This window comes from Mercenaria mercenaria, chromosome 16 (assembly GCF_021730395.1).
Source record: "Mercenaria mercenaria strain notata chromosome 16, MADL_Memer_1, whole genome shotgun sequence".
In the NCBI taxonomy this organism is placed as follows: domain Eukaryota; kingdom Metazoa; phylum Mollusca; class Bivalvia; order Venerida; family Veneridae; genus Mercenaria; species Mercenaria mercenaria.
Window position 1 is genome coordinate 13,574,721 of NC_069376.1, and position 23,457 is coordinate 13,598,177.

Consider the following 23,457-nt stretch of genomic DNA (forward strand, 5'->3'; position numbering starts at 1 on the left):
TCACCTTGATGATATCTAGTTAAAGTTCAAAACAGGGTCACGTACCTTCGAAAACTAGGTCAATAATTCAAATAATAGAAAAACCTTGTGACCTCTCTAGAGACCATATTTTTCAATGGATCTTCATGAAAATTGGTCAGAATTTTTATCTTGATAATATCTAGGTCAAGTTCAAAACTGGGTCACATGAGCTCAAAAACTAGGTCACTATGTCAAATAATAGAAAAAACGACGTCATACTCAAAACTGGGTCATGTGGGAAGAGGTGAGCGATTCAGGACCATCATGGTCCTCTTGTTACCTATTACCTACTTTCACATTTCTCAAGCTACAGCCTCCAAATTTGAAGCACATGCATAGTTCTGTCTACCGAAATGAACTTTGACCTTGAAATTGATCTAGTGACCTGCTTTCACATTTCTCAAGCCACAGCTTTCAAATTTGGACCACATACACATTGTTTTTTGTTCTGAAATGAAATTTGACTTTGATTTTGACCTTGAGCAAGTCTTGAAATATTGAACATTCAAAAATGGCTCATTGGATGTCGCTAGGATCACTCTGTAATCTCTTGTTAGGTTAATAGGGTAAAGATCAAGGTCAGTTTAAACCAGAAGGGTAGAACTTTTGATTACAGTGAGCATATAATTTCTGTTCCTTGTGCAATTACTGAATGCATCAAGGGGGGCATTTCGTGTTCGACGAGCTCTTGTTTCAAATTAAAATGGGTATATCTCCATAACTAATGAAGATACTGATCTGAAATTTCATTTATGTCAACAGATTTATTTGGCAGATTCTTCTTTTGTTCACTTACAGTATTTTTAGCCCACCATCATCAGATGGTGGGCTATTAAAATCACTCTGCGTCCGTGGTCCGTCGGTCCGTCATTCCGTCCGTCAGTCCGTCCGTCCGTCCGTTAACAATTTCTCGTTATCGCATCTCCTCAGAAACTACTGGGGGGATTTTGACCAAACTTTGTCAGAATGATGTATTGGTACCCTAGTTGTGTCCCCCTGAAAATCAGACTGGTTCAACAATTTATGAGTGAGTTATGGCCCTTTGTTTATTTCTATAATTTATATAGATTTATATAGGGAAAAACTTTGAAAACCTTCTTGTCCAAAATCACAGAGCCTAGGGCTTTGATATTTGGTATGAAGCATCATCTAGTGGTCCTCTACCAAGATGATTCAAATTATTTCTCTGGGGTCAAATATGGCCCCGCCCTGGGGGTCACATGGTTTATATAGACTTATATAGGGAAAAACTTTGAATAACCTCTTGTCCAAAACCACAGGGCCTAGGGCTTTGATATTTTGTATGTGACATCATCTAGTGGTCTTTAACTAAGATTGTTCAAATTATACCCCTAGGGTCAAATATGGCCCCGCCCTGGGGGTCATATGGTTTACATAGACTTATATAGGGAAAAACTTTGAAAATCTTCTTGTCCAAACCACAAAGCCTAGGGCTTTGATACTTGTAATGTAGCATCATCTAGTGGTTCTCTACCAAGTATGTTCAAATTATCCTCCTAGGGTTAAATATGGCCCCGCCCCGGGGGTCACATGGTTCATATAGACTTATATAGGGAAAAGCTTTTAAAATGTTCTTGTCAGTAACTACAACATTCAAACTTGGACCACATGTATATTTTTGAGTGGCAAGATGAACCTTAACATGAGTTGACCTTGATTTTGACCTAGTGACCTACTTTCACATTTCTGTAGCTACAGCCTTCAAATTTGGACCACATGCATAATTTTGTGCACTGGAAAAAACTTTGACCTTTATTTTGACCTAGTGACCTACTTTCACATTTTTGAAGGTACAGGCATCAAATTTGGACCATATGCATAGTTTCGTGTTTCAAAATGAAATTTGACATTGATTTTGACCTAGTGACCTACTTTCACATTTCTCAAGCTACAGCCTTCAAATTTGGACTACATGCATAGTTTTGTGTACCGAAAAAAACTTCGACCTTGACATTGACCTAGTGACCTACTTTCACATTTTTGAAGGTACAGGCTTCAAATTTGGACCACATGCATAGTTTTGTATTCTGAAATAAAATTTGACCTTGATTTTGACCTAGTGACCTACTTTTACATTTCTCAAGCTACAGCCTTCAAATTTGGACCACTTGCATAGTTTTGTGTACTGAAATGACCTTTGACCTTTACATTGACCTAGTGACCTACTTTCACATTTTTAAGGTACAGGCTTCAAATTTGGACCACATGCATAGTTTTGTATTCCGAAATAAAATTTGACCTTGATTTTGACCTAGTGACCTACTTTTACATTTCTCAAGCTACAGCCTTCAAATTTGGACCACATGCATAGTTTTGTGTACCGAAACAAACTTTGACCTTTACATTGACCTAGTGACCTACTTTCACATGTTTGAAGGTACAGGCTTCAAATTTGGACCACATGCATAGTTTTGTATTCCGAAGTAAAATTTGACCTGGATTTTGACCTAGTGACCTACTTTTACATTTCTCAAGCTACAGCCTTCAAATTTGGACCACTTGCATAGTTTTGTGTACCGAAATTAACTTTGACCTTAAGATAGACCTAGTGACCTACTTTCACATTTCTGTAGCTACAGGCTTCAAATTTAGGACCACATGCATAGTTTTGTGTACCGAAACAAACTTTGACCTTGACATTGACCTAGTGACCTACTTTCACATTTTTGAAGGTACAGGCTTCAAATTTGGACCACATGGATAGATTTGTGTTGTGTACGGAAATGAAATTTGACCTTGAGCTAGTCAATAAGTCTTGAAATTTGGAACACTCAAAAATGGCACATTGGTGGGCGCCAAGATCACTCTGTGATCTCTTGTTTTTTTTTTTAATTACTTCCCTTTTACATTACTATAAATAGCTTATTTTTAGTAAATTTTTTATTATTGGCCATAGGGAAAAACCGAGACCACTTTTCTGTGGTACAACATGGATGGTACCTCCAATTTTTAGGTGTATTTTGACATATCTATACCTTGTTAGAATTTTTATTTCTTTTTGGTTAAATTTCTTCGCTTTGTTGTTCCTGTCCTTTGGACTTAGATATTTTTTCTGAGGACCTTCTTGTCCTCAAGTGCAGTGATAACAGGTGGGCGATATAGGGCCATCATGGCCCTCTTGTTTGACATGCAGTCTGATTCTGTCACCAGCTGAAGATGTAGACTTCATGTTGTCCATCAGTCTGTCTGTCTTCAGGTAAAGAAATGAAATGATTTTTTCGGTGTTCATGCGAAATGAACGACAGAATAGATTCGGTAAATGCATGAATCACACTAGCGATTCATGTTTTATTTGCCTTTCCTATTCTGTCATTCATTTCGCATGAGTACCGAAAAAATAGTTTCATTTCTTATATTTCCATTTGTAATCTATATGATATTATGAAATTGCATATAACTTGTAGCATTAAAATCGGTTTCCGGGCCATTCTGTTTGGTGGACGGAACAACTGCGACGTCATCTAAGGAACGTTCTCCCTGACCAGGGCTTCGGAAATTTGCCGGTTTATCGGTTTTGGACTGATTTTTGACTTTTCAGACCGATTCATGAAGTGAAAAAACGAAAAAAATCGGTCCCGTAAAAATGGAGAAAAGTATAAATTTCGGTCTGATATAATATCTCAATACACCATCTACTGCCAAGCAGGAAATTGTTGGTCGCACCCTCAGATAATCAATAAACGTGTCAAACGGTCTGATTGTCACTTTGATAATCGGTCCGTAATTAGCACGTGACGCAATCAGTGCTCGCGCGGCACATCCTTTAATGTTTGCAGACAGCCGACTTCAATGTATTAAACATTTTTGACTGGTTTCCAAATATGTCTGACTGGATCCAAATCATTTCGACGGGGATCCACTTCTTTTATTTAGAATCCGACGGATGGTTTATTTCAAAAGGCTATGTTTGATCACGGTAAAAAACAAATGGTCACTGCATTTAATCAAAGAGCTATAATTGTACATTATAGGTCTTTGATTTAATGAGACATCACACAGAAAACCGATCAAAATATTTTTTATAATTACTTGATTTGAACAAATTACAAGATTCATTTGTTGGGGCTACAGTTGAAACAAGTGCAGAAAATCGTCTTTGCAACCTGACTGTGCAAAAAAGAAAAAGAAAAAAAAATGGACTGGCAAACACTAATGATAAAGAAAACCGGAGTGGCGGAGTTTATCAAATCGGTCTTTTAAAAAACGTTTCAAAATGAAATTTTGTTTACATCAGAAGAGAACATATAACTTTATAAAATGTAGTTGCTTATTGAAGTACAACATAAGTGAAATGAAATATCCATGGCCAACACGCGTGACCTTTTGGTACTATACATGCCGGAAATTCGATCTCAGCGTTCATATAACGTACACATTCGGTCCGCGGCAGAGTATTCTTAAAATACTGAGACTGTTTAGCAGAGAATAATGTGTTGTGTAATTCACTTTGACGCATTGTATTTTATAGAATTCCGTCAAAGAATGAGGAAACATCACAAAGTATCTGCCGTGTATATGGTACCGGTCACGTGCATTGGCTTTTAGACTAGTTACGCACACGGTGTCAATGCCTCGGTAATTTTATGCTTACAAGTATTTTCTCGGAAAAACATCGAAATTTAAACAAAGTAACGATCACACATAACACTGAATAACTGTCTTCATTGTATGGAAACACGCGTTGACCGGTAACTCAGTTTTAATGCATGACATCGACATGCTTATTTCTTTACTCTATCACGTTTTACAAAATATGTAATATTGGGAATGCGATGGGTGGGGTAGCGCCGATGTCAGGATTTTCGTTTTGGACCAATTGAGTTATCAAAATTTCCGGAGCCCTGTCCCTGACTATACACGGACGTCGTCAAAACAGCGGTCAGTTATCACTAAGCAGCGATGACCTAACTTACGTGCCTTTCCCTTTGCTGTTCATATGTAATGAACAGCAAAAGTTTCAGTTAAAAAGAAAAGGACAAAATTAATGTTAATATTGATAAATAGATACTTTATAATATGTTAGATAACCGCAAATCTATTGACTTTGTTCTAAGTAGATTAATTTTTAGCTCAACTATTTGAAATTTTTGTTCTCTTCATTACTAGCTGGTACGGAGTTTACAGATGATGAAATCAACAAGTTTACAGAATCAATGCCTAGCAACCATGCGGCAGTTGTAAAAAGACGTGTTGACACTCTCAACGCTACACTGAGGAAGAAGCAAAAATACTCCACAAAAATAGATGTACGGAATATTTTCCCGGAACAACCAGCATCTGGGAAAATAGTAATTCATAGTCAGCCGTTAGAGGATGAAGATACGGGTACCCGTCAGGTAAATGTTGAGTCAACAATCATTACAATAATTCTAAAATATTTGATATGATAAAGATTACCGGTAGTGTCCGGGCCTACTTGTTGTAAGGTAACTTCAGCATAAAAGTTTATTTCCCTTCTGTTTGTGAGGGCCAGTATCCATATTCATTGTTATTTCCCTTTTGTTTGTGAGGGCCAGTTTCCATATTCTTTGTTATTATCCCCCGACGAAAGTCGGAGGGATATAGTTTTGGCGTTGTCCGTCCGTCCGTCCTTCCGTCTGTCTTTCCGTCCTTCCGTTTTTCCGTCCGGAGCCATATCTAGGAAATGGTTGGGAATATTTATTTAAAACTTCATATACATGTTCACCACAATGAGTTCTTGTGGCCCGTCAAGTTTCAGTCAGATTGCCCAAGTAACACCAGAGTTATGGCCCTTAGAAGTTTCTAGTGTTAACTATATAGGGTACTATAAATATGGCAATTTCTGCATCATAACTTTTGATATATTTGACCTAGAACTATGAAACTTAAACAGAATTTAGATCACCATAATGTGGTTGTGTACACACAATTTCATTTGGATTTATTTGTAAATTAAGAGTTATTGCCCTTTAATTGTATAAAAATCCACATATTTGTACATAACAAACTTACCATTTGGTAGAATTTCATTAAATTTCTTTCATTCTTTTCCATGAACATTTATTGTAAACATGTGAAGTTGTGTACCCACACCTGGTCATCCCCTTACCTTGATCACACACCTCCCCCCCTATCCCCCCGACACCCCCCCCCCCCAAAAAAAAAAAAAAAAAAAATTCATTCTTTACTTTAGATTTTTTTCAAACAAACTTCATATACATATTCACCACTATGAGGTTATGGGGCCCATCAAGTTTCAGACAGATTGCCCAAGTAACACCAGAGTTATGGCCCTTAGAAGTTTAGGGTACTATAGATCTATAGATATGCCAATTTCTGCATCATAACTTTTGATATATTTGACCTAGAACTATGAAACTTTAACAGAATTTAGAGCACTATAATGTGGTTGTGCACACACAATTTTGGACGGATTTCTTTTTGTAACTTCAGAGTTATTGCCCTTTAATTGTCTAAAAATCAACATATTTGTACATAACAAACTTACCATTTGGCAGAATTTCATTAAATTTCTTTCATTCTTTTCTGTGAACATTTATTATAAACATGTGAAGTTGCGCACCCACACCTGGTCACCCACTTGCCTTTATTTTTAATTTTCAATCAATATTTATAATCAACATGTGAAATTTTGTTTCCTCTCCCGTTCCCCTGCACCCCCACCCCCTAAAAAAATATATATTTCCATTCCTTTTTTTTTTTTTAAATGTTCAAACCTTCAACATGTTAAGTTGTGACTGCACAAACCTTGCCCTCAGCCATGTTCAAGATATCTTACCTGTGTTCTCTTAAGGACATCCGATCTTTTAAGTTCAAATGTACATGTACTTGTAAAACAGCAACACCTGGTGCCAAACCACTCAAAGACAATATTTCATTCCAGTTAAACTTCAAGCTCACATTTCAATTAACTGCATTTAATTTTAAAAGCTAACCTTATTACAGTAAGCATATCTCATTCAAAATAAATTCTTTAGTCAGGATCAAAGTATCATACATTTATTATGTACTCTTTAATTAAACATTTGTTTTCTGTTAAATTGATTTTGACTAATGAAATTATTTGCTTCTTATTAACATCCTTAACTTTTTGCCGGATATATCTTTTTGCCATTCCTCACCACAAACCCTTTCGGCGGGGGATACCAATTCATCGAATTTGCTTGTTTCCCTTCCGTTTGTGAGGGCCAGTTTCCATATTCATTGTTATTTCCCTTCTGTTTGTGTCGGCCAGTATCCGTATTCATTGTTATCAACTTATGAGTTTTGGTCTTCCTCCACCAATAAAACCAGGTAATTAAACAATTTTGTTGATCATGGAAATGATATTTAAGCAGAATTTCATAAAAAAATCTATAAAAAAGGCAAAATGAAAATTTAGCATTAAAAAATCTTAAGCTTGAACTTTTATGAATACGGTATTCATCGATCATCTAGGTCTGAGCTTTTATAAATACGGTATTCATCGATCATCTAGGTCTGAACTTTTATAAATACGGTATTCATCTTTCATCTAGGTCTGAACTTTTATAAATACGGTATTCATCGATCATCTAGGTCTGAACTTTTATAAATACGGTATTCATCGATCATCTAGGTCTGAGCTTTTATAAATACGGTATTCATCGATCATCTAGGTCTGAGCTTTTATAAATACGGTATTCATCGATCATCTAGGTCTGAACTTTTATAAATACGGTATTCATCGATCATCTAGGTCTGAGCTTTTATAAATACGGTATTCATCGATCATCTAGGTCTGAGCTTTATAAATACGGTATTCATCTTTCATCTAGGTCTGAACTTTTATAAATACGGTATTCATCGATCATCTAGGTCTGAACTTTTATAAATACGGTATTCATCGATCATCTAGGTCTGAACTTTTATAAATACGGTATTCATCTAGGTCTGAGCTTTTATAAATACGGTATTCATCGATCATCTAGGTCTGAGCTTTTATAAATACGGTATTCATCTTTCATCTAGGTCTGAGCTTTTATAAATACGGTATTCATCGATCATCTAGGTCTGAACTTTTATAAATACGGTATTCATCGATCATCTAGGTCTGAACTTTTATAAATACGGTATTCATCTTTCATCTAGGTCTGAACTTTTATAAATACGGTATTCATCTTTCATCTAGGTCTGAACTTTTATAAATACGGTATTCATCGATCATCTAGGTCTGAACTTTTATAAATACGGTATTCATCTTTCATCTAGGTCTGAACTTTTATAAATACGGTATTCATCTTTCATCTAGGTCTGAACTTTTATAAATATGGTATTCATCGATCATCTAGGTCTGAACTTTTATAAATACGGTATTCATCGATCATCTAGGTCTGAACTTTTATAAATACGGTATTCATCTTTCATCTAGGTCTGAACTTTTATAAATACGGTATTCATCTTTCATCTAGGTCTGAACTTTTATAAATACGGTATTCATCGATCATCTAGGTCTGAACTTTTATAAATACGGTATTCATCTTTCATCTAGGTCTGAACTTTTATAAATACGGTATTCATTGATCATCTAGGTCTGAGCTTTAAACTTTATTATTATATATTTAAGGGAATCGCTAAGATCTCAATGGTAAACTTATAAAGAAAAATTTACATTAAAAATAAAATCAAAATTTTTTAACACTACAATACTCATAGTTACTTCCCTTTGTTGTCCTATAGTTTATGTCATAGTTTATGTCATTTAGTGAGATTATTTTACATTGGGGCATTTGTGTCCAATGGAGTCACTATCTGGTGTATGAAATAGTATGAATGTATAATATAAGATGAAATGATATACATGTATAACATATGGTATGATGTATAGTCTTCTTGTATTACAATTCTTTCTGAAAACCAGGTAAAAACCAAACTGTGTCATTATTATAAAGTGGAATTGATAATAACTGGGTTGTACAGCTTTTTTGTGAATGTAAATTAATTCCACTGTATTAAATTCATTACTTCTGTTCACATCCACCACATGAAACATTAGTGTATTAGTTATTCAATATTTGCACCAATTAATATGACAGTATTTATGTCCATGCACACATGTGATAATAGAACTTATTGCTCAGGTTGATGATACTGAAGTTCTCCAAGTTCTCCTGTAACTAACTTTTACCCTGCTAAATTTCTAAAATGGATTGGCCCATTGTTCAATTTGGGCAGTACAGCATGCTTATCAAAGGGGTGTTCACTGAAAATTTTCTGACTGACTAGTGATTAAGTGAACAGTGCAGACAATGATCTGTGCAGGGTTGGTCACAAAGGCAGAATGTTTTGCCACCTGCAGACTTTAGGTATGAGCTGCACCATGAGAAAAACAACTTAGTGCATGTCCTGCATGGATCTAGACCAGCCTGCGCATCCATGCAGTCTTGTCAGGATCCATGCTGTTCGCTAATAGTTTCTCTAATTGCAATAGGGTTTGAAAGTGAACAGCATGGATCCTGACAAGACTGTGCGAATGTGCAGGCTGGTCTAGATCAATGCTGGTCGCAAATGCACTGTGTTAGTTTTATCATGGTGCGGCTCAATCATATTCTTCTCCACTTCAGTTTCATGTGAGGATGTTGACAGTTCGTTGTGGAGTACAACACTTTGCTTGGTTGAAAAATAAGATTAATTAAAGCACGATAATGTTTGATCAACTGACTTCTGTAATTTTGGTTTAGAATTTCAAAGGAGACAGTTGATTTATGATTAACTAACCTTAAAGCTACAGACACAAAATCATCTTTGCTTTATTCCATATTTAATATTTTACCAGATGTATAATCAAATTTTAATATTTCTTTTCTTGTCTTCAGAATATTCTGCTTCTCTAAAGAATATTTTTATCAGTATAGAAAGATGTACTGTATCTGTACAACAGTCACATTATAGTGGTCCATCTATAGTGACAATCAGGAACCTATGTGTGATTACGTATTCTTATTGATTACATTGTTTTTCAGTAAATTATTAAAATATTAGAGTGAAATATATAATCAAATATATTTTTCACTGGTAAGAAACTATAAAGTGGGTAAATTTTGTCAAAATATGAAGTGAAAAGAAAATTGGTTTGTTTTACAAGTAAGATTAAAATATTTTTCAAACATGAACATCATAAATATCTCATTATAGCTAGTTCTATATCTGACATTTTCACATCTGAAAATACTGGTATCTGCATCTGATGTTCACTAGTGAAAGATATTTCTATTCTTAATTATGTTTTAACTTGAAAATATTGCATTTGGTGTTCACTGGTGAATGATATTTCAATCTTATAACACTGAAACAAACAGATATTTTCTGTTTCTTTTTTCGTAATCAGGCCTAAAAAAGTTCTTTGTTTCCGGTAACATGCTTAATAAAATTAGGGAAGGTAGGTAGGAAATTTGTTGTTTTTTGTTTGTTTATTTTTTCATTTAATTAAGGGATCGACTTTTCAGAAAATGTTTTTGTGTCAAAAAATGAATACAAACAAGAGGGTTATGCCTTTAGAGGATTAGTAAGTTGCTTTTTAACATCACCGAGCATGTTTAAAGCATAAAAAGAGCATTTTTGCAATTTTTTGTTAAAAAGTTGAAAAAAATATAAAAACATTTAGGGTTGGGCCACATATTTAGGGTAGGTCAGGATACTGGAAACATACAATTTTTTTTTTATGCCTAATTCAGCTTTAAATCTAGATAAATGCTGAACTTTGCAGACAGAGTATTTGTAATTTACTGATTGTCATTATGAATCAACTACTGTAAAGTCATTTAATTTTGTGGGCATGAAATTTCGTGGTTCTTGTCAAAATGGCAATTTCCTGGGGATATGAAATCGTGGATTTTAACTATTGAATATAAAATGAATGGGAATTGTACTTGTTCGTTGGGATTAACTTTCATGGATTGACTCAAACACAAAATCAACGAAAATTAGTCCCCACGAATATTAATGATTTTACAGTATATTAAGCTAATCCAAAGTACTGCATGAGAATAACACTTCATGAAAACAACCATTTCAGCTGGCTAAGAGGCCCGCAACCCTTCCTAGGGGTATGAAACTTGGCTCCTATAATGGGGACAGCAGTCTGTGGACCAGACAGGTTGGCAAGCACGCATGCACAACTAACTCTATATATAGACTAATTCTTCAGTTCTATATACTTACATGTATTATAATACTTATCAGAGTTTGCATGAGTTATATATATAATCCATCTTTAGCTCGACTATACAAAGCATATGGAGAGCTATCCTACTCCACCTTGCGTCAGTGTCAGTGTCCATCAGCGTCCACACCTTGGATAAAAGTTATGATGCACTTTTTAGCTCAACTTTTCGAAGAAAATGTAGAGCTACCGGGTATTGTACTCGCCCTGGCGTTGGTGTCGCCAATGGTTAAAGTTTTGGGTAAAGTCAAATATGTCTGTTACTTTCAAAGGTATTAACTTGAAACTTAAGATGGTTATTTACTCTCACAGTCTACACCAGAAGAAACAATTCCCATAACTCTGATTTGAATTTTGACAGAATTATGCCCCTTTTTAACTTTGAAATTTTTGTTAAAATTTTTAATACAGTCAAATATCTCTGTTACTATTAAAGCTTTTTACTTGAAACTCAAAATAGTTATTTACTATCAAAGTCTACACCAGGAGACACAGTTCCCATAATTCTGATTTGAATTTTGACAGAATTATGCCCCTTTTTAACTTGGATTTGTTTTACTGGCAAAGCTCTAATTCAGAGTCAAGCACTGAGAAAAGTCGAGCGCGCTGTCTTTCGTACAGTTCTTGTTCTTTTTCTCTTTATCTCTGTAAAAACTAGTTGGATTTACTTTAAACCAGTTATTCCTCATCATCACCTACATCATTTGACTCAAGCGTCATAACTCTGGCACCAATATTTCATGAATTATGACCACTTTTTGCATAACGTTACAAGTTAAAGTTAATCTCTATTATCTCTTTTTACCAAATGGATTTGATTCACATCATTTGACACTACGGCCATCACTCTTGCACCAATATCTCATGAATAAAAACCTCTATTTACTTGGTGCATTTTCCCAATATCTTTGTTATCACTTAAGGTTACGAAGTAGGCCTTGAGAAACTAAAATCAAACAACACCAAATCATAGAAAGAAAGATTTGTTTGACATGAAAATTGAACAGCATGTAAAAGATGTATATTACTTTACGAAACAAGTGTCAGTATACTGATATAAACATTGAATTCCAGAAAATGACTGCCTATAGGGGCTCCACTTCCGGACAGTCAAACGCCTTTAAAAACACCATTTTCAAAGAACTGTTACACATGTTCATTTTGATGCATTTGCAATAGCGTGCGAGTGGTGAAATTTCACATAACAAGGTGGAATACAGTTTTCAGCAATTGTTTATCTTTATTTCTTTACAAATGGCATTCATTTTCAAAGGGAAACAACTTTTTCTCGACGATTACTTAAAATAATCGGAAAAAGTTGTCACCCTTTGAAAAAGAATGCCATTTGTACTTAAAGTATTCCGAAAAAGTTGTCTTGTGTGCTTATACCACATTTACTCATGTATAATTAAGGCATTCCTTCTATGAAACAGGGTTCTGTTGTATCCTGTGCTGGTTTTATACCGTATGTACCCATGTATAAGACGTTCCTTCTATAGAACAGGGTTCTGTTGTATCCTGTGCTGGTTTTATACCGTATGTACCCATGTATAAGACGTTCCTTCTATAGAACAGGGTTCTGTTGCATCCTGTGCTGGTTTTATACCGTATTTACCCATGTAGAAGACGTTCCTTCTATAGAACAGGGTTCTGTTGCATCCTGTGCTGGTTTTATACCGTATTTACCCATGTATAAGACGTTCCTTCTATAGAACAGGGTTCTGTTGCATCCTGTGCTGGTTTTATACCGTATGTACCCATGTATAAGACGTTCCTTCTATAGAACAGGGTTCTGTTGTATCCTGTGCTGGTTTTATACCGTATGTACCCATGTATAAGACGTTCCTTCTATAGAACAGGGTTCTGTTGTATCCTGTGCTGGTTTACCTTATGTACCCATGTATAAAAGATTATTTCTATAAGACAGGATGATGTGTTGTTGTATCCTGTGTTCGTGCTGGGGTTTTATAATCTTTCTCATCTCTTGTTTTGAACATTGTTGAGTTTCTGGTTGTAGAAGATTTATTTGAAAGTTTTGCAAGAAAAAATGCAATATCTGTAGGCCCAAAATTTCTTTGATTTATGACATGCAATTATTGTTCTTAAAAAGCCTAATCTTGTAAAGTCTTTTCATCGAATTCCCTACTGTAATGTTGTAAGTTTACTGAGAGTGTACAAATTTGTTTAAGTATCTAACCATCACATTTAGTAAATTTTATAGAACTAGATAATAAATATTTCTTATTACCACTCTGCATTAATTTTAGTTCTTAAATAATTTTCAAGTTTGACAGTAATGCTCTGCTGACTTTACAGAATTTCTCAACTTGGACAACTGTTGAGTTTTATCTTCCAGGAAAGATATAATAAATTTCTAAAACATTAAGGAACATTGTGTTTATTATAAGCACTTTACACACAGGTCTTTGACAGTGCACCTTCACATTTAACAATTGATTGTATTTCATTTTTTCTTGTGCAACCAAAGAAATAGAATAATATTTTTGCTCGAAGGTTATAAATCATAAAGATTGGTCTTAGAATGATCCCTTGCCATTCTTTGATTTTAAAACTGTGCACTGGAGCAACCAATCAGGTCTGAAGGAAAATAGCTTCTGTCTAGGATATTGCCAAATGTGATTGGTCTGACAGTCAACTGGAAAAGATGTCACAGTTTGTGAGCAGTGGAAGTTTCTTTTCTGTTAAATACAGTTTTAGATATTGTAAAAACTACTAACCTCTCTAGCTTGAAAAATCTCGACAAACTTCATGTTAATGTTTGATATATTTTATTGACTGCTGTTAATTGTATTCAAAGTACAATTACTAAAAGTTTGATGATAAGTAGAATCCTAGAAGTAATAAAAATGTATGTTGATATGTAATCTTTTGGCAAGCTCTACATTTCATGAAGCACATGTAGACAATGTAAACCTATTTTGCCTTGTATATATTTTACAGAGGAACAAAAATCATCTTGGGTTGAAATATACACACCCATCACAAAGTCAGTGGAAAAATACCAGTCCAGAATATTTTCATAGTCAAAGCCAGTGGAAAAATACCAGTGTTGAATATGTTCAAGGTCAAAGTCAGTGGAAAATTACAAATCCTGATGTTAGAAAAAGTCACATTTCAGATGTAAAAAGTAACATACAGTATGCAGACAGTGTACAGGTTGAATCTTCTCATTCTTCTAAAGGTGGTTTTCAGTATTCTGTCACTGAGAATGAAGGCTGTCAGGAAATCCCAGTTAATTATATTTATTTCAAAAGATCAGATAGTAAAGATTCTGTGAGTCCATTGAATAGTCCTCAAAGGTCAAGGAGTTCATCTTGTGACACGCTAGACTCTCTTGACTCTGGACTGGAGTCTTCTGAGTCAATACTGAACCCTGAACATTCAAGCTCCCATGATTCTTTGGATACTGTCGACTCTTTTTCCTGTTTTCCACGGAAAGTTCAGTTCAGGCAAAAACTAGTCATGTCTCCTGCTGGAAGCCCAGGAAGTTCTTACTCACCCATAATAGAGACAGCAAGCCCAGTAGAGAGCCCGATAGCGGAAGGAGAGGCAACAGCAACTCTCGTATCTTACAGAAAACGACAGAATTCTGTAACAGAGGTTAGTCCCTCACACATAGACTTGTGGTTTCACTTTCTTGATTGTTCACGTCTTTTGTCTTCTACTAGTAATTCTTAAAGACCTTTGAATTTTAGTGCATGAATCTTGTAACACATAACACTTGAACCTTCTATACATCAGTTTACATGCTGTGTCAGCGTCTATATAAATGCTTTCTTGGAAATGTCTTATATTGAAAATCTAGTACTACTACACTTAATTCTTTCCACATACTTGAAACTTCAGATGCACCCTGGAACATCCATGTTTTAATTGGTCATATTTTTAGATTCTGATGCATGTACTGTGAACTTGTGTTAAGCCATAATGGGTTACAGAGTCAGCTAAAATGTTTCAGTGTTTAGTTTTGCTGTGTTTTAGTTAGTTTTGCTGTGTTTAGATTAGATTTCCTGTGTTCAGGGTAGTTTTACTTTTAGTTTTCTCAGTGCTCTTTGCAGATTTATGTTTGCACTATTTTACAGTTACAGCTTGAAAAAGTGTACTTTGCAAAAACAGGTGTTAATTGATGTCTGCATTTTAGTGTGTGTGTAAGTTTTCTTTGCCAAACGTAACAGTATGGATGGAACAAAAACTGTCAATCATTAATGTTTACATAAAACCGACCGTCCAATCGGACAGTCAAATATGATTGACCTAGTTTACACAATGGACCACATGCATTTTGTTAAAAATACTGCTTGTGAGCACTTGACCTTTGTGTGAATAGAATAATAATAGAGGAAGGAGTTAGTTGAAATATGTCGACAAAAACTGGAACTGTCCATTAACTGCGTTGCTTGTTAGAATGAAAGAATCACTAATCCTCTCATTGCACTACATCACAAAATATCTCATTCTAGTCGCCCCTCAACATCAGTATTGCTCTCAACATCAGTACTTCTCAACATTAGTATACCACTCAACGTCAGTATGCCCCCCAACATCAGTATGCCCCTCAGCATCAGTATGCCCCTCAACATCAGTATTGCTCTGAACATCAGAACTTCTCAACATTAGTATACCCCTCAACGTCAGTATGCCCCCCAACATCAGTATACCACTCAACATCAGTATGCCCCTCAGCATCAGTATGCCCCTCAACATCAGTATACCACTCAACATCAGTATACCCCTCAACGTCAGTATGCCCCTCAACATCAGTATACCACTCAACATCAGAATGCCCCTCAACATCAATATTGCTCTCAACATCAGTACTTCTCAACATTAGTATACCCCTTAACATCAGTATGCCCCTCAACATCAGTATACCACTCAACATCAGTATGCCCCTCAGCATTAGTATACCACTCAAAATCAGTATGCCCCTTAACATCAGTATACCCCTCAACATCAGTATACCACTCAACATCAGTATACCACTCAACATCACTATTCCACTCAACATCATCAACAAGACTTAGTATGAACCTCAGCATCAGAACTACCCTCAATGTAGCATCAAGACACCCCTCAACATCAGTATTCTCTTCAATGCAGCATCAGTTTATCCCTCAACATCAGTATACCCCTCAATTTAGCATCAGAACACCCCTCAATGCAGAATCAGGACACACCTCAACATCAGTATACTCCTCAATACAACATCAGTACACCCTTCATCATCAGTATACCTTTCAATGCAACATCAGAACACCCTTCACCATCAGTATACACCTCAATATAGCATCAGGATGCCCCTTAGCATCAGTTTACTACTCTCCATCAGTATACCCCTCAATGCAGAAGCAGAACACCCCTCAACATCAGTTTACTCCTCTCCAGTGATTTTTTTCAGTTTTGGGGGAAGGGGGTCGGTGCCCTTTGGAGGGGGAAAAATACGACGTAAAACTAAGAAAAGGGGAATTTTCATTTGTGATGAAATAAACTATAGTTTCAAGTTTATTGATAAATTTAGTGCCCATAAGAGCATGTGACAGGACATATAACACAATGTAGCATATCATTACCAGATAACCAAATAAATTTTTCAAATGTGGAGGTTAAGACATCCATTAGACTACCAAAATTTACAACAGACATTAGGTCCCTTCCTAAGCAAGTCAGTGAGTGGCTGTTTTTTTTATTTCTGTCAAATTCTGACATTTGCAGTCACTGTTACATTTGACCTGTCACAATAAAAACAAACTGTAAAAAAAATGTATGCGTTGGACTAGTCCCTTCCCAAAGCATAAAATCAAACCCTGACTGATTAAAAGATGGAAAACTCAACACTACCCCGCCAAACAAATAGAATGCAAATCATTTACAGACTAACATTCAACAGCGTTGTTGTGCAGAATAATAAAGCGCTTCGGTGATTCTGATTTATCAAGGGAAGTTACTCCAACCGGTGTCGATGTAAACAAAACGCGAGATATCACGGTGAACTGTTTTCTATATGAAAATAAATAAAATAAACTAGTGAATTATGATTTAATTGATTGGCATTTTTTTTTATTTTCGGAGGGGAATTTTAGGCGTCGGAAAGGGGAAAAAAACATACTATTTTGAGGGGGGAATGGGGCCGAATTTCGCCGAATATTTTGGTGAAAAAAAACGCTGCTCTCTATCAGTGTACCCCTCAATACAACATCAGGACACCCCTCAACATCAAGTTCCACTCCATCATTATACCCCTCAATTCAGAATCAGAACACACGTCAACATCAGTATACCCCTTAGTGCAACATCAGTACACACCTCAGCATCCGTATACCCCACAATGTAGCATCAGGACACCCCTCAATATCATTTTACTCCTCAGCATCCGTATACCCCTCAATGCAGAATCAGGACACACCTCAACATCAGTTTACTCCTCTCCATCAGTGTACCCCTCAGTGCAGAATCAGGACACACCTCAACATCAGTTTACTCCTCTCCATCAGTGTACCCCTCAGTGCAGAATCAGGACACCCCTCAACATCAGTTTACTCCTCTCCATCAGTGTACCCCTCAGTGCAGAATCAGGACACACCTCAACATCAGTTTACTTCTCTCCATCAGTGTACCCCTCAGTGCAGAATCAGGACACCCCTCAACATCAGTTTACTCCTCTCCATCAGTGCACCCCTCAGTGCAGAATCAGGACACCCCTCAACATCAGTTTACTCCTCTCCATCAGTGCACCCCTCAGTGCGGAATCAGGACACCCCTCAACATCAGTTTACTCCTCTCCATCAGTGCACCCCTCAGTGCGGAATCAGGACACCCCTCAACATCAGTTTACTCCTCTCCATCAGTGCACCCCTCAGTGCAGAATCAGGACACCCCTCAACATCAGTTTACTCCTCTCCATCAGTGCACCCCTCAGTGCGGAATGAGGACACCCCTCAACATCAGTTTACTCCTCTCCATCAGGATACCTTTCAACATAGGTATACCCATCAACAACATCAGTTTGATCCCCGGGATCAATATAGCCCTAAGCTACAGAGTACCCCTCAACAGCATCAATACACCCATTTACATCTATACTAAAATTAATTTCAAGACCAGTATACCCTTCATAAACAGTATACCTCTCAACCCTGCAACAGTATACCTCTCAACCCTGCAACAGTATACTGCAACAGTATACCTCTCAACCCTGCAACAGTATACCTCTCAGTATTTATTTTATGTAATTGAATGGAAAGGAGTTTTCCTATCTGTGTTTAGTCACTTTGGTTGAATGGTTACTTTAAACATTCATGTCTGGCCCCCATATTGTTTTTGCCTTTACTGTCTGTCTGTCCATCAGTCCCTTCGCATTAAGCTTGCCTGACCTTCACAGGTCAAACTGCAGGTTGGATATCGACGAAACTTCGCAAGAGTGATCAGTACCAGGCCAAGTTGTGCGTATCACTGGCAAGTTCTGCACAAAATGGCCCCAGAGCTAGAAATAAAAAGATCCTGTTTCACATGTCAAACTGCAATGCTGGATTTCAACAAAACTTCACAGGAGTGATAAGTACCAACCCTAGTTGAGCATATCGCTGGCATGTTTGGCTTTGCTGCACAAAATGGCCACCAGAGCTAAAAATAGAAAAAATCTTGTTCGACTTCCACAGGTCAAATTGCTGGACAGATTTTGTCCAAACTTCACAGGAGTGATCAGTAACAAGCCTATAGTTGTGCATTTTTCACAGACACATTCCGCATCACTGCACAAAATGGCTGCCAGAGGTAAAGGTATATATGCAGAGGGGAAGACAAATGTTTTTATGACAAAAGCACCTGAGTCCTTCTAGTTAGAACATTTTTTAATCGTGTCAATTTAGAAAGTACCTGCTGAAGCAACTTCCTCAGTAAATAACATTTTAGGAACAAACTGGAACTTAGAGTCAGTCTATCCTCCACCCTTAGTGTTATATAATTATAGAAGTGTAATTGTTGTTATATGTACCAAAACTGAAACAACATTGGTTGTGATAGTCTGTTCTTAATTAGTGAAGTCATTTAATACAGTTAAAAATGATGTCATATTTTTATATAAAGCAATCTAAAGTAACAGTAAAAGAAACTTAATAAGTATTAAATTGGAAGGGATAATTTATGTTTGATTTAATTTTATGCATTGTTATATAAATTATTTTAAGAGATACTTGAATTTACACCTGCTGAAATTCACAAGATATATATAACATCCAGCAGACATGGATAACAAAATCTTAAAGCCCTGCTCCGTGGCAATTCAAATTCTGTTGTGTGTATGAAACCCGTGATTACAATAAGTTACAGTTTAACGGCCACGTGCCACACTTTAGCACGCAAACCAATTTTTTTTATAAAGAATTTGAAATAAAATAGACTGAATTTTGACAGGACAGGTGTCACTGTTCATAGTCAGAATTTTCATGCTTTTTCAGTGACAATTTAGGGTTAAAAGGTGTCTTTAACCTATACTTGGTAACTTATTCACCATTTTCATTTCTTTCGTATAGAATATACTTAGGAAGACAGCTCTTGTTTAACTGTATAATATATTTCTGCTTTATTAACTTTAAAGATGTATAATGAAGATATTCTTTCTCTTAAGTGCCTGGCTTCATGTATATATAGAAACTGTTCCAACAAAAATGAACCAAAGCCTTTTTTGACAGAATCTGATGTAATGTGAATGTTAATTGTCCCATGAGCTCTCAAAAAGTTAATCACTAAAAGCTTGGGTTGAATGTATTAATTGTGATTGAAAGAAGGGACAGAATTCACTAAAAACTAAAATTTCATTAAGTGCATCATACAGTCTGATTTAGCATGTATGTGAGCCACGCCATGAGAAAACACACATAGTGCCTTTGCATCCGCGCATGCTGGTCAGGATCCATGCTGTTTGCTTTCAAAGCCTATAGCAATTAGAGAAACAATTAGTGAACAGCATGGATCCTGACCAGACCGTGAGGATGTGCAGGCTGGTCTGGATCAATGTGAAAAAGGCTTATAAAGGTATTTTGCATCTTAATTCGTTTGTTTTGGTTTCTATGTATATGTGAAAATAGTCTTTTAAAATTTTTGATAATATAACTGTATTAACATAATAATCATATTTACTATTGAATGTATTTTGAACCAGTGTCATGATTATAGGGGAATTTTAATTTTGTATTGTATGACCAATTTAGTATATAATGATAAATTATAAAATTTATGGAACTTTAAGTTTAAGGTGGAATGCGCCTAATCTGGGGTTATTGGGTTTCGTTTCGAAATATTGATTAAAATAAAATTCAGCATATTCCTCATAGACTGCTTATTTTACTTTTTTGATATTTCTGTAACTTTTTTCTCTGCAGAGCTTCAAAAACGACAGTTGACGTCCATTTTTGACGAACCGCGATTTCACGTCCATCAGACGATTTTTGTAAATCGTTCTGTTCATTCTAAAGAGATCGATTTGCTTTCTACTCATCACATTTTCATTTAAAAATGTCTTTAAAATGGTGTATAATTTATGGAGATCATTTTAACGTTAAAGCCGATATTTGCGTTAAAGTGACGTCAGAGCGACAAATATGACGTTGAGTTTCGAATAAAAAGTTTGCTTTAATCTTGTCTCATGTAAAACCCAAACGATAGAATTTGACAAAAAACTAACATAATGATGAAAATTTTATTTTCTATGGATTGAAGGAATAAAATTATGGGGTCTCCGAATTCATTTTCGCGTAAAATCACACGATAGCGCAATTGAGTATTTTTTCCAGTATCTCGTCTTTTCTTCCATAAATCTACTATTTTATTTTTCTTAGTACAATTAAATCATAATACTCTTTAAAACTCTGTTATTTTCGGCGAAATCGTTTCAGTATAGAACTCAGATTTTAATGTTTAGAATATATTGCAACAAAATCGACACCGCATTACCGTTGTCCTGAATTACATTACTTTACCACAATCCCAGGTAATAAAAAATGCGTAATTAAGTGGATTTTTTGATGTTTTGGGATAAAGACAAACACATTTTGAGTTCTTTACAACTGTGCAATGATTTCATTCAACATTAAAATTGAAATGATTTATTTCGCAAGTTAATGGTAATACAAGAACAGTCCTGTATCGATGCACATTTACAAAAAATAAATAAGAAAACGACAGAATATAATTAAAATCTTTTATTTGAATTATCTCAACCTTTTAATTTTAACAATTACCTGTACAGAATTCCATCACAGGCCGCTATATCCGAGACGTATTATCTGAGCGTAAACCTGGATACATAAAGAAATGAAATTTTCTGCATGTAATAGCATAGAGACAAACAAATAGAACACAACTTTAGAAAATTTAAAAAGCCCTATTAAAGGTAACTTACATCATCGTGTTTGAATAAACTTTATTAACTTATTGAACTTTACTACAAACTTTACGTTTGGGAAATATTCCGATTGTTTGGAGAGTAGTCGGACACCCCGATTTCAAATAAAGTGCATCCTCTATGAATACCCGTGGGGAAACAAAGTATATTTGTTATACGGAGGTTGTTGCTCTGAAAAGGTTAATTTATTTAGTAACTTGGCTAGAACAGAAACACCATCCTTTGCAAAGAGGTTTTAGCTCTCCAGATATGTGTGTAAGGAAGGTTATTCTTGTATTCATAGACACGTAATAGAAACATATTCCATATGTAATTCTTTTTCCTAACAGTAGAAACCTATCAAACACCACAAATATGAGTAAACATTCTGCTAAAACTGTTAAATATTCCACGAAATAAAAAAAAATGTTTGTTTCGGGTTTAGCGCTGTTTTCTATGTTACGGCGGGAAGCTAACCTAGCCAGTGTTCCTGGATTCTGTATTCTCAACAAGTAACTTCCAACTTCATCACATAAATCAGAGTTGGAGGACGAATGATTTCGGACACGTGGCTCTTATCAAGCCGTCATGCCCTACCCGTGGATCGAACTCACGATTCATAGGTCTGCGTTCCTTCTATTCAGCTCAACGGGTGGGTAAAAGACAGAAAGAAAATAGCGGTTGTAACTGAGACTCTTTGTAATTCAACAGTGGCTGATTGTTAAACATGTGTAATTCTATGTTGTCATTATCTACATGACTGTGCGACTCAAGAATCGTAACTTCCCACCCGCAAAATCAGTACATTTGATGTATATAAGAAGTATAAATAAAGCTCCCCTCTGGAGTACCAAGTTAGCGTTACTGAAGTTGGCGCTTTAAATGTACTTCAGTTTGACGGCAATAACTATGTATTAGCAATCAATAGGAAGAAGTACACTTGAAGGCCCGTCTAAAATATGCTAATTATGCATCAAATGTGCTTCGCCAGGGAAGTATCTTTGAAGCTTCTAATGAAGCACAACTGAAGTCCCAGCTGTAAAAAATATGGAAATTATGCCTCAAATACGCTTCGTTCAAGGAAGCACAATTGAAGTCTCACCCACTAAAGTACATTTAAAGTTCCATCTTAAATAAGTAGCATTATGTGCCTCAAATGTGCTTCATGTAAAGAAGTATCTTTTAAGTATATCAAGAAGCATGGATAAAGTCCCATCTGAAGTACCTTTAAAGCACTATCGAAGTAATTTTAAGCCCCTTGAAGCTGTTATTGAGCATGTACCAGACAAACCTGACTAACAAGCTAAATTTTGACAGACAGACATCGAGCGATCACAATAACTCACCTGAGCAATTCAGGTGAGCTAAAAACAGGCTAGGTAAATCACAAAAGTTTCCCCTGCGAAATGGACCATTGCCAACCATGGTCAACCTATGGTTGTATGACCTTGGTTTATCATGGTTTAACAAAATAACAAATTGCCGACCATGGTTCAACCATGATTAAGATATGGTCTATGAACATGGTTAAATGAGAACCATGGTCAAACTAAACTATGATTAGAACATGGTTAACCATGAATAAACATGGTTCAACCATGATTAAATGAGAACCATGGTCAAACTATGATTAGGACATGGTCTATGAACATGGTTAACCATGAATAAACATGGTGAGAGTATGGTTAATGAACTTGGTTCAACCATGGTTAATGGACGTGCTATTTGAATATAATTATTAGAACACAGACAACTACTGATCACTGTATATGAGCACTAAATACAAAGGCTTCAGAGCTTTGTAGCAGAAAATGACTCCAAAATTAGGTTTTCAACCTTTGAACCTTCACCATTA

General features: G+C 35.8%; 1 protein-coding gene across 7 annotated transcripts in view; it reads left to right on the forward strand.

Moving 5' to 3' along the window:
* Positions 1-23,457, forward strand: part of LOC123540438 (rho GTPase-activating protein 18-like) — a 104,685-nt gene that overhangs the window by 23,285 nt on the left and 57,943 nt on the right. For 3 of the 7 annotated variants that reach the window (XM_053526127.1, XM_053526126.1, XM_053526125.1), the window contains exons 4-6: positions 5,149-5,378; positions 11,057-11,137; positions 14,165-14,824. In XM_053526127.1, the coding sequence (XP_053382102.1) occupies positions 5,149-5,378; positions 11,057-11,137; positions 14,165-14,824 (971 nt within the window). The remainder of the gene's footprint in view (positions 1-5,148; positions 5,379-11,056; positions 11,138-14,164; positions 14,825-23,457) is intronic. The other 4 variants (XM_053526128.1, XM_053526129.1, XM_053526130.1 and 1 more) reach the window with 2 other exon arrangements.